This window comes from Panthera pardus, unplaced genomic scaffold (assembly GCF_024362965.1).
Source record: "Panthera pardus isolate Hobbes unplaced genomic scaffold, ASM2436296v1 HiC_scaffold_16, whole genome shotgun sequence".
NCBI classification, from domain to species: Eukaryota; Metazoa; Chordata; class Mammalia; order Carnivora; family Felidae; genus Panthera; species Panthera pardus.
This window is the reverse complement of record NW_026526721.1, coordinates 94,822,229-94,841,385: the sequence shown is the minus strand read 5'-3', so window position 1 is coordinate 94,841,385 and position 19,157 is coordinate 94,822,229. Positions and strand designations below refer to the sequence as shown.

Here is a 19,157-nt window from a genome sequence, read left to right as displayed (position 1 = left end):
CATGCCTGTGCCGGAGAAGAGCTAGTGGAAGGAAAGAAAAAATGCAAATGGAACTGAAAGGGCTAATGGGATAAGGCCCACAGGAAGGTAAAAGGAAGAGATTCAGTAAGGGAATCGCCAAGTTGGAGAAAGGTAGAGAGGCACTCATTTCTTTGAGACTGGAGGAAAGGAGATGGCTTCATTTTTCTCTCGTGAGTAATAGACATAGTTCTCTACTGAGAGTGACTGAGGTTTGGATAGGGCCGGTGGCATCTTGTGTGTGGTAACATTTGGTGTGACCACAGGAATGAGCAGAAGCATTGCAGTGTGGAGGACCCAGCTCGGGCCCCAACTGTGATCTAATTACTTTTTCATTGAGGAATGCCATCATTCAGGGAGATGTGCCATCTCAGTCTTTGCCAGGGTGACTCAGTTCTTTGGCTGGTTGACTAGGAAGGTGTTTCTTCCTTAGTCTTTCTGTGTGTCCATTTACTAAAATGATGTGTTTACATTTAAAAGCAGTTCAGATTGGACTGCTGTTCAGTCCAGAGTACTTAGTAGCTGTGCTTCCTTTCTGTGAGCCTCTTGAGCAGGCTCTCAGGTGAAGGAAAAATTTGGCAGAATGATTACATGGAGACCTCTAACCGACCATATTGTGGCAGTGAAACCACTTTCACTTCCTCCTCTAGAGAGATAGGTAACAGAAAACTTGTCCCTGGCAGTTAAGTCATACTGTAGTGACAATCCAAATGTGGTCGGGGTGGATTGTGTTTGCTATATTTTGCGTATACTTTATATGTTATTGAGAATTAAATGGCTTATATGTATCAAATTTGGTATCTATGAATTTCATGTAATATTTTTGGGAAATAGAAATGGAAGTTATATAGCTACTTTAGAGAATAGAATTGGCTAAAATTTTAAGTATCTAAAGACTTGTCAAATATTACTTTATGTATGTATGTAATTGTTTTTCCTCAAGATTTTATGTAATGGAAATTATGTTTTTGCTCAAGATTTTATGTAATGGAAATTGTTTACTAAACATCACATTTTAGAGGATTTAAAAAGTGAGCTTTGCTTTACTTTACTTTTTATATTTTTTAGGAGACCCGTGTACAGTATCATCTCAGTTGGAGTTAGAAGAAGCCTTTAGGCTTTATGAGCTAAACAAGGATTCTGAACTCCTGATTCATGGTAAAGGAGTAGTCATTTCTTACTCTTCTAGAGCTGTATTTTTTTTTTAATAACCCTGTATTCTTGTCCATTTTAAAACATCATCATGATGTCATTTTCTTAATCTCTATCCCTCATTGCTATGTAATTGTTCAGATTTAGTCTCTCAAATGCTAGAGAAAATAAAATCACCTTATAATCTTGGGAAATTTGTTATTTGGGTTTGCCTTCTTGGATATTACACTGAATATCTCTCAGTTTTTCACAGCAAAGTGTAGGATAGAATTTAAAATTGAGTGCCCACTGGAATTCTCCTAAGTCATTCCCTTGCAGTTTTGTAATGTATGCAAATAATGATCTCCAAAGAGAAGGTATCTTAAATGTCCTTTCTTTTATTTGAAGGTTAACAGTGAAACTATTTACATAGTTATAGAGATTACGTAGTTTTCTGTAAGCCTGCAAGTCGGATTGTGGTACAGAAGAAGAGACAAAACTCAGCCATCATGTAACTGGTGCACTGTAGACCTAGTTATAGAATCTAGGTCTTCTGGTTCCAAATCTATGTTCTTTTCATTCTACTGTGCTACCCCTCAAATTTTTTATGTACTGTAGAACCCACTTAATATGGCACATTTAATTGCAATTCGTTGGCGATATTTCATAAAACATTTTTAGGAGCTTTTGCAGGCCAGACCTAGGGAACTCTTTAAAACTCAAAACAAACATGAATCTCCCATAAGTATAATGAGTCAACACCTTGTTATTATTCCCATATACTTTTCTTTACAGTGTGTTTTTCAAAAGTGAGTAGTTTGATATTCTTCTGTCTTCAGAATTTGACATAGTGACTTCCAAAGGGATCCATAGTCTAATTTGTCGAGATCCTAGCAGAATTTTAGTAAGTCATCCATTTTGGGGGTCATCTCTTTTTAGAATAAAACTGCAGTGAGTGTTTAAAGAAGTGACTGATCAATAGTATTAAATAGTTTAAGTTTTGTTTGGTTTTCTGAAAGAGAGAGCACGCACAAGCAGGGGAGGGGGAGAGAGAATCTTAAGCAGGCTCCACATGCAGCACAGAGTCCGACACAGGGTTCGATCTCATGACCGTGAGATCATGACCTGAGCCGAAATCAAGAGTCAGACGCTTAGCCAAGTGAGCCACCCAGGCACCCCACTTTCGTTATTTTTACCCTATATCACATATCTGTTTTTAGAAGTTGGCTTATATTTCAACTTTTAAGAATATGTTAGCAACTGTGCTTCCCATACTCTATATTCTTTATTAAGCCATGTCCTTCTGTACATCACAGACTACAGCTGGTTGTCTAGTTCATAAATATACTATGTCTTTATATTCTGTCTCTTTATAAAAATGGCCTGAATTATCATGTTTATAAATTTACAGTTTATAAGATAAAACTTATATTTTGTTGGATTTGGGTACATGTTAATCTTATGAACTTATTCTTAAATTTAGTATACATCTTTTAAAAACTGTAATGGTTTATGTTCATATTTGTATACATTTTTGTAATTTAATTTTTTTTTTTTTTTACGTTTATTTATTTTTGAGACAGAGAGAGACAGAGCATGAACGGGGGAGGGGCAGAGAGAGAGGGAGACACAGAATCGGAAGCAGGCTCCAGGCTCTGAGCCATCAGCCCAGAGCCCAACGCGGGGCTCGAACTCACGGACCGTGAGATCGTGACCTGAGCTGAAGTCGGACGCTCAACCGACTGAGCCACCCAGGCGCCCCTTGTAATTTAATTTTAATTCTTCATTGTAGCAAACTTTACACTACAACAGAGATTTAAGGAAATAGTTAATTTCTCTAAGGACAAAAGAATCAATTAGTAATGTTAATAGGGAGTAGAATGAATAATTTGAGCTTCTAATGCATTTGTTTTTGGATGTTCACTTTCATAAAAACTTCTTCATATAGCCCTGGTAAAATGGATCCCTTGAAAAAATATTGACCATATGCTACGTATCTTATGTCAAGAGAGGGTAAGGTTGAAATTTGGGTCAACGTTTTTGATATTAGAATTTGACATTCTATGTAATTTGTGTGTTTTAAATATGCTGTATTAATTTTAGTTTATTTTCTTTCAGTCTTCCCTTGTGTACCAGAACGTCCTGGAATGCCCTGTCCAGGAGAAGACAGTGAGTGTGTATATATACTTCATATTTTTGAGAATAGAGTTATTTATGGTACAGTGGCACAAGTGAAAAGAAATCAGAAATAGAACTTTTAGTCCGTTTGATTTCCTTTCCATTCTTCAGTCTAATTTAGTATATCTTAGCAACTGCCTAAACTCTACTTTTGCCAGATCACAATCAGGCAGTTCTTAGTTACAAGTTACTGACATAAGTGTCTGTTGCATGTTTGAAGAGAAAATTAAGTTAATTTTAAGTCATGTTTCATCCTGGTTTTTAATTTTTGAAATTTTCAAACTTGTGGAGAAGTTGAAACATTGAAAACAAAGATACAAAGGTATCTTTTGCCTCCATTCACTGATTATTAGCATTTTCTATGTTTCCTGTATATCTGCATCTGTATGTGTTCACACATAGGCAGAGATGTATATACATAAGAAACATGCTTGTTTTATTTTTATTTTTTTGGTGTACCATTTGAAAGTAACAAGATGCTTCATCTCTGAATACTTGAACTTGTGTAGTTAGAAATTGTTAGGGATTTTCTTTTGAGTGTCCAAGCTGATGGTTCCCATTAGTGAGAGGAATTGAAAGTTTGTATATATACACACTTACATACAGTCAGTAGTTATTGCCTTTGATATCCAGTGTAATGTATTATTACTTGTGGATACTACTCATTTTCATTTGTGGTTTCTGCACATATCCATGACTTTAGAGAGAAAAGTAGTAAATGTTTTCCTTTGAATTAAATGAAAGAGTTCTAAACTTTCAGCTCTATGACTCTTCATGCAACCTGGTGAGAAGGAAAATTAAACAGCTATGAGTGTTTGTATACAGAGTTGATTGGGGGACGTGTAATATATATAGGAAGATGGAGAAATATAAGGAAGTAGGTAGAGCCTTGAAGCTCTAGTGAAAAATTTAGGTTTGGGTTCAGCTGAGAATATTTTGCTGGAGTTCCAGTGGTGGATGGACCAAAGCCAGTGTAGGCTGCCTTTACACAGCTGTTGGAGAGGCAGCTATGTTCTTTGTCCGGTCTGCATTTTTGAAAGACTTGCCATTGTAGCAGGTCTTGGTTCCAGAGTCCCATCTCCAAATCGATCATGGGTCTTTAGCACACTTTCCAGATAAAGTAATAATTTCCTAACTTTTCACTATATTTCATGCTCATATTCACTCTTTAAAATTTGCTGGTGGGGATTTGATACCACTTCTCCCCCAGTATAATAAATGTTACTAAACTAGAGCATGGAGGAAGATTAATCACTATTAATATGGTCTCTTGGCTCTTTTAATTCCTCGGCAACACTAATATGCTTAAATTTAAGGTATATCGAGTTGTAGTTTCATGAAAGCTTCTGAAGATATTTCAGGTTAAGATATTAACAGAAACTTTCTGCTTTGGTTACTCCTAACAGAATAGATAAATAAAAATTAAAGCATTTATATTTAGGGTTCTGTATTATGCCATCTTTAGATTTCTAATTTAGAGCATTTCAACTGGTCTGTTTTATCTTAATTTTAAATTCAGTGCTACATTTGCTTTAAAATATGAGTTTAAAAACCTAATGGAATCTTTCCACAGTATTAACTATCACTATGGAATATTACTATTAATGACTAATAGACAATGTATATAATAGTGATCAATTTAACCAAAATTACACAGGTAGATTAGATTTGATCTTTTGGAACCTCTTAATTTGTTTAGAAAAAGTATTACTGTAAAAACTATTGGGTTAAAGATTATTGGAGGAGCACCTGGGTGGCTGAGTCAGTAAAGCATTCGACTTGGGCTCAGGTCATGATCTCACAGTCTGAGTTCGAGTCCTGCATCGGGCTCTATGCTGACAGCTCAGAGCTTGGAGCCTGCTTCAGATTGTCTCCCTCTTTCTCTGCCCCTCCCCCCCCCCTCTCAAAAAATAAACATTAAAAAAGTGAAAAAAAAAAAAGATTATTGGAGAAGATAATATTCCTGAAATTGCAAAATGTCCCTTATAGAACACCTACGAAAAGTAAAATGTGCGTTTACAATGAAGAAAACTAGGAATCACTGCCTTTAACGGAGTGACTGAAACACTAGTAAGTGGGAGTCAGCAATCTGACATTTGTCTATCCCGTAATGTTATACAATAAGCAACACATATCGCCTATGTATTATTTTTGCCAAGAGTATTTAATACTGATTCTAATGAGGAAACAGACAAATCCAGAATGTGGGACATAACGTAAGACAACTGGACCCTGTTGAAAAAAAAAAAGTCAACATCACGAAGACTCAACAACAAATACGGCACTGTGAATATTTCAGCATCCATTAAAGAGACAAAAAAGGTATAGCAACCAAATGCAATGCTTAAATCTTGATTGGATCCTGGAGAGAAAAAGAAAGCTATGAAATACACTCCGAGGACAAATAGGGGAGTTTGCCTATGAGCTGTATGTTAGGTGACGATTGAATTAATGTTGATTTTCTCAATCATGGTAATGGTATTGTGCCTAAGCAGAATTAGGGGGAACGTCCTTAATCTAAGGCAGTGGATATTTAGGTGTTTAAGGGTGAAGTGGTATGTCTGCAACTTACTTTTAAATGATTCCAAGAAAAAAATCAGGTGTAGAGGACAGAAAGCAAAGGTGGCATAATGTTAGTAATTGGTAAATCTGTGTGAAGGATGCAGGTGTTTCTTGTTCTGTTCTGTCGATTCTCTGTGGGCTTAAAATTTTTCAAAATAAAAGTTGCGGGAAAATTAAAAAACACAAAAGCCCGAATGGTTATTTGAACAGTTTTACTCCATGGGCTTTGTTTTCATTTAGTTCCTCGATGCATCTATTTTAGTTTTTCACTTTGTTTTTATCCAAATATTTTTTTTCTTGCAGTGAATATCATGAAAAAAATCACAGACTTAATTATAAAAAGACTTTACTCACACTTGCTCTTCTTTTTTCTTTTTTTAACTTTTTATCTCTCTTCAGAATCCATCTACCGCAGAGGTGCACGCCGCTGGAGAAAGCTTTATTGTGCAAATGGCCACACTTTTCAAGCCAAGCGTTTTAACCGGGTAAACCATAGTTTTTTAAATGTTTGATAATTTGAGATATCTATTTTTTCCCTCACTACTGTAAAGTCTCGTTTTCCCTTTTAAAGGAGTAAATAGGGTGACAACATTCCCAGTTTGCCCGAGGGCAGTATCCCTGTTATCTCCAGGTAATTAAAAAAATTTTTTTTTAAATGTTTATTTATTTTTGAGAAAGAGAGACAGTGTGAGCAAGGGAGGGGCAGAGAGAGAGGGAGACACAGAATCTAAAGCAGGCTCCAGTCTCTGAGCTGTCAGCACAGAGCCCGATGCGGAGCTCGAACCCACGAACTGCGAGATCATGACCTGAGCCGAAGTCGGCGCTTAACCGACTGAGCCGCTCAGGCGCCCCTTGAGATAATTTTTAATAGCCTCTCCCTTCTTAAAACTGCTCCAGAGTGGATGATTAATTATGTGGTTATCCTAGCTAAAATAAAGTTGGCTTTTTATTTTATTTATTTATTTTTAAGTTTTATTTATTTAGAGACAGAGAGAGAGCATGTGTGCATGTGTTTGTGGAGGAGGGGCTGAGAGAGAGGGAGACAGATTATTCCAAGCAGGCTCCGTGCTGTCAGCACAGAGCCCGATGTGGGGCTTGATCCGATGAACCATGAGATCATGACCTGGTCAAAATCAAGAGTCAGATTCTTAACCAGCTGAGCCGCCCAGGTACCCCGAAAGTTGACTTTTTAAGTATAATTCCAAACATCCAGAAAATAAGCAAAGTTTATTTTGCAAACCAGTTAATGCTGTAATTTTAACTTTCAGTTTTGAATATAATAATTGCAAAACACTGACCTAGCTTTAACTATGTACCAGGTGCTTTTCCAAATGCTTGACGCATATTAACTCATTTAATCTTTACAACAACTTGTGAGATAGGTGCTATATATTTCTATTTTATAGGTGAAAAAACTGAGGTATGGGGCAATTAAGAAACTTGCCCAAGATGTCACAGCTAGTAAGTGGCAGAGCCAAGGTTTGAAAGACATTTCCAGTAGTCCATGTTTTCACTCCACTTGATAACTACAAATATATGGATCCCATTTCCATTGTAAAACTAGTGCCATGTTCTGGATTCATTAATGTAAATAAAAGCTACCACCTGAGGTTTACAAAGGTCCTTTTCTCAGTAGCACTAATATTTGAAAACCTTTGAAATAATTACTTTAGGTATTAATCTTTAAGAGAGCAGGGCTTTGCTTTGACTTCTGAACATTCTGGAAGGTTTATGTTTGCTTGGGAGTCCTTGCATAACTTTTTCTGTCATATGGTTTTCAAGTTTAATTCACTTTTACTATTTTCAATACTCTGAATTTATGTGAAGACTAAAAATTCTTGAAGTTAGAAAACAACATGCTTGCAGATTTCACTCTTGCAAACAAAACTCTTTTCTGTTCAATTTTCCTATTCTAGCTTTGGAAAAGTTATGTATGATGAAGGGAACTGAGTTAGAGAAGAAAGCCACTTATTTTCACTATTTTATGAGCAGAATGTTGGCAAATAATTGCGACTGTCTTTTGGTTAATAAAATACTGTTGAATTATTCTTTCCAGCGTGCCCACTGTGCTATCTGCACTGACCGAATATGGGGACTTGGACGCCAGGGATATAAGTGCATCAACTGCAAACTCCTGGTTCATAAGAAGTGCCACAAACTTGTCACAATTGAATGTGGGCGGCATTCTATGCCACCGGTAAGACACAGTTGTCTCTTTTTAATAGAGCATTTTCAGTAACACTACTAGAACAGAGGGCTAAAATAAGGAGGTGCTAAGGAATCACAGTTTTAACAGTGTTGTTACAGAATGTAACTTTACAGTCCAGTTGACCTATGGTGAGTTTTGGAATTGTTACTACAAATTTGTAGTACATAGGTAACTTCTTTATTTAATTTGCTACAAAATCATCTGGTCTCAATTAGGAAGAGGTAGGGAAAACCATTTAAGAGACTTTTTTCTCTTCTTTAAGCCAAACTCATTAGTTTGTAGCTCCCGTTGTTCTGGAGCATCCACACCAAACAGAGATCAGGTAAGAAGAATCAGAGGCTTCATGTTTGCTATTTAAAGTATGAGATTACTAGGTAGAGAGTTTTTGAATTAACAAATTTTATTTTCACTTTTTCTTTAAATATGCAATTAAAACGTGTTGGTTATAGAATAAATAGAGAATACAAATGAATAAAGAGAAATTAAATACAAATCCCTCATGAGGGGCACCTGGGTGGCTCAGTTGGTTAAGCATCTGACTCATGATCTCATTCAGGTTTTGATCTCAGGATTGTGAGTTCAAGCCCTGCATTGGGCTCTGCATGGAGCATGAAGCCTACTGAAAAATTAAAAGTTAAATTAAAAAAATAAAAATAAAAATGCCCCATGAAATGTCCTATCTAAAGGTAATTGTCTTGGTGTATATTCTTCCAGACCTTTTTCTTTGCAGATTTATATGCATAAACATTAAAAATTTTTTCCATTATTCTATATGGATATAGAATAATCTATTAGAATAGATTATAGAATAATCTATATAGAATAATCTATATAGAATAATCTATAATCTAATAATTGTATTCATATAGAATAATGGAAAACTTTTAAATACATTTTAAGAGTAGATATAACAGTATAATGAACTTCCATATATCAATCATCCGGCTCCCACGGGTATCAACTCATGAGTGATATTATTTCAGCTATACACCCCCCATAAGTGACCTGCTGTCATCCTATATAATTTTGAAACAAATCTAAAAGATAAGAACTCTTTTAAAAACTAACTGAAAAACAAATTCCTTATATCAAATACTCATCCAGGCAGTGTTCAAAATTTCAGTTGCCTCATAAATGTGAAAATTTTGTTTTTACAGTTTTCATTCTGAATTAGGATCCAACTGAAGTCCATATTTGCAGTTAATTGATATGTGTTCTAGATATTTTCTAACTTACTGATGCTTCCATCTCTTTCTCTCTCTTGCTTTTGTCCCCCTTAAAATTTAAATGTAGAAGAAATTATGTTGTCATTTAAAGTGTTGCAGAATTTCTCTCTTTGCTTCTCCATGGTTATGTTTAAAATGTTTCCCCATCTTCTTTATTTTCTGTATGTTATAGTTGAACCTATAATTAGATTCTGGGTTTTGGTTTCTGTGGGTTGTTTTTGAGACTGCTTCATAGAAGGTGGGGTGTTTATCCATCAGAATGTGCATAATGTTTGATTTGGTCTCATTCTTTTACATACTTTTTAACAAAAGTGAGATCATATATATACTGTTTTCAACCCATTTTTCTCACTCAACTATGTATTTTGGTCATCTTTCTATATCTGTCTGTCTATATCCTCATCAATTTTAGCATATTTTGTTATATGTCTGTGTCATGATTTACTTAATGTGTTCCCTATGGTTGAACATTTGACTTGTTTTCTGAATTTCCCTGTAAAGAAAATCATAATGAACTTTCTGATAAATAAATCTTATTATTTCCTTAAGGATCCAGAAGTAGAATTACTGGCCTAAAGGATATGCATTTTTAAAGAGATCTGGAGACATCTTTCTAAATTGCCTTCTAGAATGAGTGTACCATGTTTATTCATAATACCTTCTTTGGACATTGTGAAAATAGGTTATTATTAGTGACTCTTGGCAATCAGAATTATTTAGCTTGTTTGTATAAGCTCAGGAATGGGTTTGTAGTTAGGGAGGTGAAAATCCCATCTTAAGGAAAAAAAACAAAGGCCAAAATTTGTGAACATAATTTATTTAGGGTACTGTTGTTATTCTTGAGTATTCTTAGGTGATGGAATGACTTGTGTACATTTATAAATGTAGGAAGAAAGGGGCAGGATTAGTGATTATATTGATATTTTAGGATGGATGCTAAACACAATGAAAAATCCAAAGGCCTGTCTTTAAGACAGGCTTAAAATTACAATGGTGTAGGGGAGTCTGTCAGGCTCAGTCAGTAGAGCAAGTGACTCTTGATTGAAATGAGTCCCATGTTGGGTGTAGAGATTACTTTAAAAAAAAAAAAATCTAAAAAAAGAAACTATAACTGTATAACTTAATGTTCTTTCTCAAGTTTACCCTTTCTTGCTGGTATTCATTAAACCTGGATCCAAGATTAATGAATTAGTAGCACTTTAGTTTGAGTTAACATTTTTCCTGAGGTTATTGGCAGTTAGTGGGTTAAGTCAGTTTCTAGAAGATATGTCTTTTCCTTGTTTGGATCATTGGCACTTTTGAGAATCTTCCGAAAAATGGGAAAATCCATGAAATTTTAGGTTTATAGACCATTTTGAAGTCCATCTCTGGACTCAGCTAAGGAACGTATGTACTAATGACTTCTTTTGTTAGAGATATAAAGTGAATGTATGGAGCTCAAAGGAAGAATAGTGTAGAAGAGAAACAGATGAGAGTATATAGAAGTTTAATTTGATTGCTAATTGATGGTCTGAAGTTAGTATTCTGTTTCTTCTGTTATCTGTAAAATGTGACTAATGTTACCTCATTCACAAGAATATTGCATGGTTTCATATAATAAAATTAAAGTAAATTAAATATAGTAAAAACAATTCTCACTTATTAAGTTATTATTTTTTCAAGCTTAAATTTTAATATGCTGTGTCTCATCAAAATAATGTTGTTTCTGAATTAATAGAGGTATTGGGATTTAAAAAGAACCCACTAAATTACTATATCTTTGGAAATGTTTGTAGGAACCAATGATGCCCATGGATCAGTCATCCATGCATTCAGACCATGCACAGACAGGTAAGAATCCCACTGGTACTTAACCATTGTTCATCAACAAAGTATCATTTAAAGACTTCTTTAGGTAACTCTTTAACTTAAATTTAAAAACATTTATGTTGTTGCCAAAAGAAGTTAGGTTACCATATTTTGCGGTGGTGTTATCGGTCACAATATTTAACATATACCTGTGGCATTTTAAGAAGACAACTATGTAAATTACAACAAATGACTCTTCCCTAATTCAGGTGAATTTCTTCTGAGACCTTTTTAAAATTCAGCAAACCTAGTTTTTTCAGTAATGAAAACATACTGATATTGTGGGCCACGTTGACTATGTTCAGGTGATCTGTTTTTATTAAAAGCTTTATTATCAGAAGTAGAAATTATGGGGGCACCTGGGTGGCTCAGTCGGTTGAGCATCCCACTTCGGCTCAGGTCATGATATCACAGCTCATGAGTTCGAGCCCCGTGTCGGGCTCTGTGCTGACAGCTCGGAGCCTGGAGCCTGCTTCGGATTTTGTGTCGCCTTCTCTCTCTGTCTCTAACCCACTCGCATTCTGCCTGTCTCTCTGAAAAATAAATAAATAAACATTAAAAAAAAATTTAAGATGTAGAAATTATGTAAAAGATATAGAGATGTAGTATAGAAAATTCAAAAAAGATCATGTGAGTTCCAATGTCAAATAGATACAGAACCTTAAATATGTATCTGGGAAATTTGGAGAGCTGTTAACCAGGACAGAGCATACTGATCTCAGAAGAGTCAAGAAAAGGAAGATGAGGGAGTTTTTCTGGAAGGACAGAATACAGTCTCTTGTTCATGCAATCTGTGAAATATGGGTGTTTTTTGTTTTGTTTTGTTTTGTTTTGTTTTTGCCCCAAGTAGTTCCAAGGAATAGAAACCTGTAGTCCAGTTTTTGAGTATGAAGAAAGTGAGGAGTAAAAACCAAAGGCCCCCTCTCTCTATGCCTTAGTCATACTAAAATAATTAAGGTTTATGGAGTCATCCTTGTAGAAGGAATTGATTACTTTGTGAAGAGGAGAAATATTTTTAAAAAAACAAAAATATTTGTTAAAATCAATACTTGGCTGTTAATTGGTTCTTGTTCTCTACTCTCATTAAAGATTAGGAATTGACTCATAAATACATACAATTTATTACTAGTAGGACAAATATTCCATTTTAAATAGTGAAAACTTGAGGGTGCCTGGATGGCTCAGTTGGTCAAGCATCTGACTTTTTTTTTTCTTAATTTTTTATATTTTATTTATTTTGGGGGGGGGGGGGAAGGGGTAAAGGGAGAGGGAGACATAGAATCCAAAGCAGGCTCCAGGCTCTGAGCTGTAAGCACAGAGCCTGATGGGGGCTTGGACTCACAGACCGTGAGATCATGACCTGAACCAAAGTCAGACGCTTAACCCATTGAGCCACCCAGGCGCCCCAAGTATCTGACTCTTGATCTCAGCTCAGGTCTTGATCTCAGGGTTGTGAGTTCAAACCCCATGTTGGGCTCTGCTCCGGGAGTAAAGCCTACTTAAAAAAATAAAATTAAATAATGAAAACTTATTCTGAAATAGAAATTTAAATCATGAGAACACTTTAAGTCAAGCTCAGTTAACGGGTACTATTGTTTTTCTCCTTTTTTTTTTTTTTTTGTCGGGGGGGATTGGATTTTCAGTAATTCCATATAATCCTTCAAGTCATGAGAGTTTGGACCAAGTTGGTGAAGAAAAGGAGGTAAGATAATTAGTTTTATTGTATATTACATCATTAGCTTTTTAATAAGACTTGACAGTTAAAAAATATGAAAATTAACTTGCTTAGATTTTAAATCATAATGGTAAAATGCAAGAATGATTTTTAATGATGTTTGAGTTTTATTCTGATTTAATCTAATAATTGCTAATTTCATTTAAATTAAATCTGGTGGGATAACTTCTTTATCCTTTTATTTATTTTTTTAACAGGAGAAAATCAAATTTAATAACCATACAGGGGTAACTTATTTTTATTTAAGACAGCATAATCTAAAAAATTATTAAAATTTTAATTTAATATAAGAGTGAGGTTTAGAATACTTGGTAGTATTATTAAGATATATTGTAGATTCTTCCATATTATGGGCTAGTTGTTTATTTCAAGTATAAATGATTAAGCATCTTAAATACTATTATTTTTTCTATTAAATGTTTTATCAACTTTTAAAGCAGTAAGTTTTTAGTTAAAGATATTTAATTAAAATAATATTTTTTAAAAAATATCTTGTAGTGAAAAAGACTTAGGGGCACCTGAATGGTTCAGTCAGTTAAGTGTCTAACTCTTGATTTCAGCTGTTTGTTATCTCATGGTTCGTGGTGGGTTCAGGCCCCATGTCGGGCTTTGCACTGACAGCACAGAGCCTGCTTGGGATTCTCTCTCTCCCTCCCCCCACTCTTTCTGCCCGTTCCCCACTTGGGCTCTCTCTTTCTCTCAAAATAAATAAATAAATCCTAAGGGGAAAAAAAAAGAAAAGATTCATCATGTTTCACACCTTCCACTCCCACTTTGACTTCTGAGAGGCAGCTCTTTTTAATCATTTCTAGTTATGCCTATGTTTATAACTCTTCAATTTTCCAACTTTATGTATTGCAGGCCAGAAAGATTTTGTTCACAATTCCTCCCCCTTTTTCCATCTCTTTCCAATATTTGATAGGTATATTATGTTTTACTCCTAGTTACCTTTAAAAAAATCCCAACTTTGGGGCACCTGGGGGCTCATTTGGTTAAGCACCTGACTTGATTTCAGTTCATGTCATGATCTCCCAGTTTGTGAGATCGAGCCCTGCATTGATTGGGCTCTGCACTGACAACGTGGAGCCTGCCTGGGATTCTGTCTCTCCCTCTCTCTCTGCCTCTCCCTTGCTTGTGCTTTCTCTTTCTCTCTCAAAAATAAACAATGAATAAATAAATAAATTCCCACCTTTTTATTGTGGAAAATTTCAAGCACAATTAAAAGTAAACAGAGTTGGGGCGCCTGGGTGGCGCAGTCGGTTAAGCGTCCGACTTCAGCCAGGTCACGATCTCACGGTCCGTGAGTTCGAGCCCCGCGTCAGGCTCTGGGCTGATGGCTCGGAGCCTGGAGCCTGTTTCCGATTCTGTGTCTCCCTCTCTCTCTGCCCCTCCCCCGTTCATGCTCTGTCTCTCTCTGTCCCAAAAATAAATAAAAAACGTTGAAAAAAAAAAAAAAGTAAACAGAGTAGTATAACAAAGTCCCTGTATCCATTACCCAGATAAAACAGTTATCAGTATATGGCCAATGTTGTTTTGGCTATCCATTTCCCTTATTCCTGTATTATATATACTCCTTTATTATATTTTATATTATCTGCATGAGATTATCTTTCTTCTTGAAAAACTCAATATTTCCTTTAGTGAGAAGGTACTAATGGTGTATTTCTTTAGTTTGCATTTGTCTGAAAATGTTTGTATTTCACTTTTGTTTTGAAGGCTATTTTTATAGATCAGCAGGGTTTGTTTTATTAGATCCTTTAAAGGTGGCATACCACTAGTTTCTGGTTTCTGTCTTGTTAGTGATTCTGTGAAGGTACTGTGCTTTTGTTCCATTTCATTCTCTTTTGTAGTTTCAGTTAACCACATTTAATTTTTTTTTTTAATGTTTATTTCTAAGACAGAGAGAGACAGAGCGTGAGTGGGGGAGGGGCAGAGGGAGACACAGAAGCAGAAGCAAGCTCCAGGCTCTGAGCCATCAGCACAGAGCCCGATGCGGGGCTCGAACTCACGAACCGCGAGATCATGACCTGAGCCAAGTCGGATGCTCAACCGACTGAGCCACCCAGGCGCCCCCAGTTAACCACATTTAAAGTCTGTATATTACCTTTCCTTCTTACCATTCTATGCTTTCTTCATCTACTCTAATCTGGTTTCTTTTACTCCTCTTTATTTATTCTTGTTATCACATCAGATTATTATTTCTAGATTTTTGTGTGACCCTTCTCTTGAAACCTCATTCTCCTTCAGTTTTCATGATACTTTTTTTTTTCTTTTTTGTGCTTACTAGTTTTTCTCAAAATTTGCTCTTTGTTTTCTTGATACTCTTCACTTGAGAAAATTCATACTTAATTCTTATGGGTACATGTTGATTGTATGTGGAGGATTTTGCAGATGTGTTAAAACAGATTATCTTCGGTCTTGTCTATAAATTACCAGAAGCCCAAGTTTCTAGTTGTAAATGGATTATAAGGCTGGTTTTGTCATTCCAAAAGAGCTTGGTATTGTGTAGAAAAGAATGTTTTCCATTAGTTAAGCTGCCTCATGCTTATTTTCTGTTTATAGCTTCCAAAAATATCTCTGAATATATCCGCTCATTAGTCCAGATTTGATATATCAAGCTTCCAGTGGACTCTTTAATCTTGCAATCCCATTGTATCTTGTATCTTCAGTATGAAAAACCAAGCCCATTATCTCAACAGCTCTGTTAATCTTATCCTATGTGCACACTTTGTTTTTCTGTCAGTATTACCTCCAGTCTCCCAGTCATCAAAGTTAGTGTCATTTTTTTAACTCACGTATCTCCATTGTCTTCATACCCAAAGTTATCACATCTTAAGACATCCTTTAACATTTCTCAGATTTCAACTCCCTCTCCGTTCCTATCAGTACCCTTCTGACCTCAACTCATGAATTCATCCTTTCCTTGAGTAGATTATATCGTTTGGAATGAATAAGAAAAGAATTATTAAGAACTTAAATCAGAAAATACTTAAAAAACATCTTAACCAGGTACTGGAAATATAATGTATTATGCAAAATTCCTCCAGGTATAACTATTTGATATTAATGTTCTCGACAGGCAATGAACACCAGAGAAAGTGGCAAAGCTTCATCCAGTTTAGGTCTTCAAGATTTTGATTTGCTTCGGGTAATAGGCAGAGGAAGTTATGCCAAAGTATTATTGGTGAGATTAAAAAAAACAGATCGTATTTATGCAATGAAAGTTGTGAAAAAAGAATTGGTCAATGATGATGAGGTAAGTAAGCACAATGATGTTTTATCATTTCTGAACTGTTAAGTTGGCTTAAGTGTACTATTTCAGAGAAAACCTCAATGTTTTGTCTTATCATTTCAGTCTACATTTCTAAATATATGCTTCAAACAGATTACAAAAGATATATTTAATGTAATCTGATGACTACTAGATTTTTAAGAAATAAAAATCAACCCATATTATTATCAAGGAAAAGTACTTGATCTTTGTAGAAGTTTTCTAGACTGTTTCATAATACTGAAAGATTTATTGGTGTTTTTGTATATAAGCTGTTGTTTCATGATTATCATGAAGCAGTAGTAGTTAGTTACTTACTTGTATTTGTGATAATTGAATTACTAAGAACAAATTTATCATAGTTTTGATGATAATTCAGTTTGACATGGATTTCTTTCATATTTTGAAATAGGATATTGATTGGGTACAGACAGAGAAGCATGTTTTTGAGCAGGCATCTAATCATCCTTTTCTTGTTGGGCTGCATTCTTGCTTTCAGACAGAAAGCAGGTAAGATTGAAAGATAATGGAATGATTCCTGGGCTCTACACCTTTTGGGATATTACACAGTGAAAACTGCTTTCTGCTATAAGCCGGAAGCGGAAGACATGGAGATGGACACAAGAGTACTCTGCTTAAAATTTCCTGCTAGTCATACTCCAATCAGTGATAGCCGTCTAACGGTGGATCAGCAGTAGGAAATTTCCTGCTTTGGGCAAAAAAAAAAAAAAAAAAAAAAAAAAAAAAAGACCAGGTCATAATTATGGCACTAAAAATCTAACTTTTTAAGTATCTTCAAGATTCTAGTTTTAGGACTTAAAGTTTCCTAGAGTTTAACTAGAGAGAGAAATCCTAACTTCTTTACCTTAAGTGACAGTTAAATAAGACTTGTTTTGCAAGGGCCAAAGTTGAGGTGAGAGTAAGAGGCTCTGGATTGCTAGTGGTACTACTTTCAAATGGAAGAAGCAGTTCTCACAGTTATGCTGGTTTACTTTTTTGTGTCTTCTGTGATTAAACAGCTTTCTTCTCCAACTACCCTTTGTTTCCGCCAAATTCCTGGAGTGTTTGTTCAGGATAAATCTGGAGAATGCTCTCTATGTTGTAACTGCTCTCTATAGTGTTTAGAAATGCAAAGTTACACTGCCTCGTTTTGGATTTTGGTGTCATGTGCTCTCTCCTGTGTTTTTTTATTTTTATTTTTTAAGCCCACTGACATGTAAAGTTCCTAGAGTTAAGCCCTGCTAATTTTCTTTCTTTCTTTCTTTTTAATTTTGTTTCTCCCACGTTTTCATTTAAATTCCAGTTCATTCACATACAGTGTAATATTAGTTTCAGGTATAGAATTTAGTGAGTCATCACTGACCTATAACACCCAGTGCTCATCACAAGTGTCCTCCTTAATCCCATCACCCATTTAATGCATCGTCCCCATCCACCTCCCCACCAGTAACCATCAGTTTGTTCTCTATAGTTGAGTCTGTTTCTTGGTTTGCCTCTCTTTTTTCCTTCCTATGTTCATTTGGGTTTTTTTTTTTCTTATCTCTTCTGTGTTTTAGATTGTTCTTTGTCATAGAGTATGTAAATGGAGGAGATCTAATGTTTCATATGCAGCGACAAAGAAAACTTCCTGAAGAACATGCCAGGTACCGTTGGATTTTTGTCTGGGGTCGTGGGTAGGGGATGCTATGGGACTTTTTATGTGCCAGTGTTTGAAAGGGTAGATAAATCACTTATTTTGATACTAGTTAATTTTTTGGAAGTCATATAGAGGCTAAGGTAAAAGTTTATATTATAACATATGTGTAACATTATGTATTTACATATATTAACGTAAGTAATTGAAAAGTATAAAAACTATTCAAGGGGAAGCCTTCAGTTTACTAAACCCAATTATTTTATCTATTCAACATCCACCATTGAAATAATTGATGGATTTACACTTATTATTTGTATATGCTTGAGAGTAATAAAACAATTCCTCTTAAGGTTTTATGTAATTCTGACTATTCTTCCTGTAATTACAATTTCTGAATTGTTCTGCCTTTGGCTTTTTTTTCTCTGATCTCATACATGTTGATGAATAAGAAAAGAGCATTAAATATTATTTATTTATTTGTTTATTTTCTGTCCTTAATTTGACATCATTATATAAGATTGTAAATTGCTTATATGTTGGAGGAATTAGGTAGGGAAGGATCATGGCCTTGGAGAAGTTTAATTCATCAGTGCCATGATTTGTTTTGTTTTGTACTCATAATTAGCAATAATTCTCACCCTGTTGTGCTCCGCAAAAGATGAGGCGTATGAGTTTGTATATGCGTGTAACAAAGGTTAAAGATTTTATTTTTGTAAGTACTTAGTGGAAATCTTTTTTTTTTAATTTTTTTATTTTTTAGTGTTTATTTTTGAGAGAGAGAGAGAGAGAGAGACAAAGAGTGCAAGTGGGGGAGGGTCAGAGAGAGAGAGGGAGACACAGAATCTGAAGCAGGCTCCAGCCTCTGAGCTGTCAGCACAAAGCCTGATGCAGGGCTCGAACTCACAAACAGTGAGACCATGACATGAGCCAAAGTCGGACGTTTAACCAACTGAGCCACCCAGATGCCCCAATTTAGTGGAAATCTTGCTAATACATTGATTCTTTCTTATCAAAAAGAGATACTATCCTTCAATTTTATAAAAAGGTAGAAATTGTACTAATCTAATCTCAGACCAAACTGTGTTTTGTTTTAATTTCCTGTATGTTCATTTATTTAGTCTTTATTAAATGGTTGCCCTTCATAGCAGAGCCGCAAATGACATTTCTAATTGTGACCAGAGCCTGTATTTGTGCCTTGTTTGTTCAGCTGGACATGGGGAAAGTAGTTTTTACGTATTAAAGTGTCAGTTCTGGTTTTGTGCTTTTCTGGGAACCAAAGTACAAAATAAGGGCTCAGGTTCTCTATTCATAGAATTAAGTAACTGAGAAGGTTTGTGTTATGT

At 35.2% G+C, this 19,157-nt stretch overlaps 1 protein-coding gene across 1 annotated transcript in view; it reads left to right on the top strand.

The window, feature by feature from the left end:
- The window catches only part of PRKCI (protein kinase C iota), a 72,143-nt gene that overhangs the window by 34,685 nt on the left and 18,301 nt on the right, over positions 1-19,157 (top strand). Inside the window, exons 3-11 of the mRNA XM_019440549.2 lie at positions 1,087-1,176; positions 3,268-3,318; positions 6,289-6,374; positions 7,946-8,086; positions 11,100-11,154; positions 12,816-12,874; positions 15,987-16,163; positions 16,591-16,688; positions 17,735-17,821. Of these exons, the coding sequence (XP_019296094.1) occupies positions 1,087-1,176; positions 3,268-3,318; positions 6,289-6,374; positions 7,946-8,086; positions 11,100-11,154; positions 12,816-12,874; positions 15,987-16,163; positions 16,591-16,688; positions 17,735-17,821 (844 nt within the window). The remainder of the gene's footprint in view (positions 1-1,086; positions 1,177-3,267; positions 3,319-6,288; positions 6,375-7,945; positions 8,087-11,099; positions 11,155-12,815; positions 12,875-15,986; positions 16,164-16,590; positions 16,689-17,734; positions 17,822-19,157) is intronic.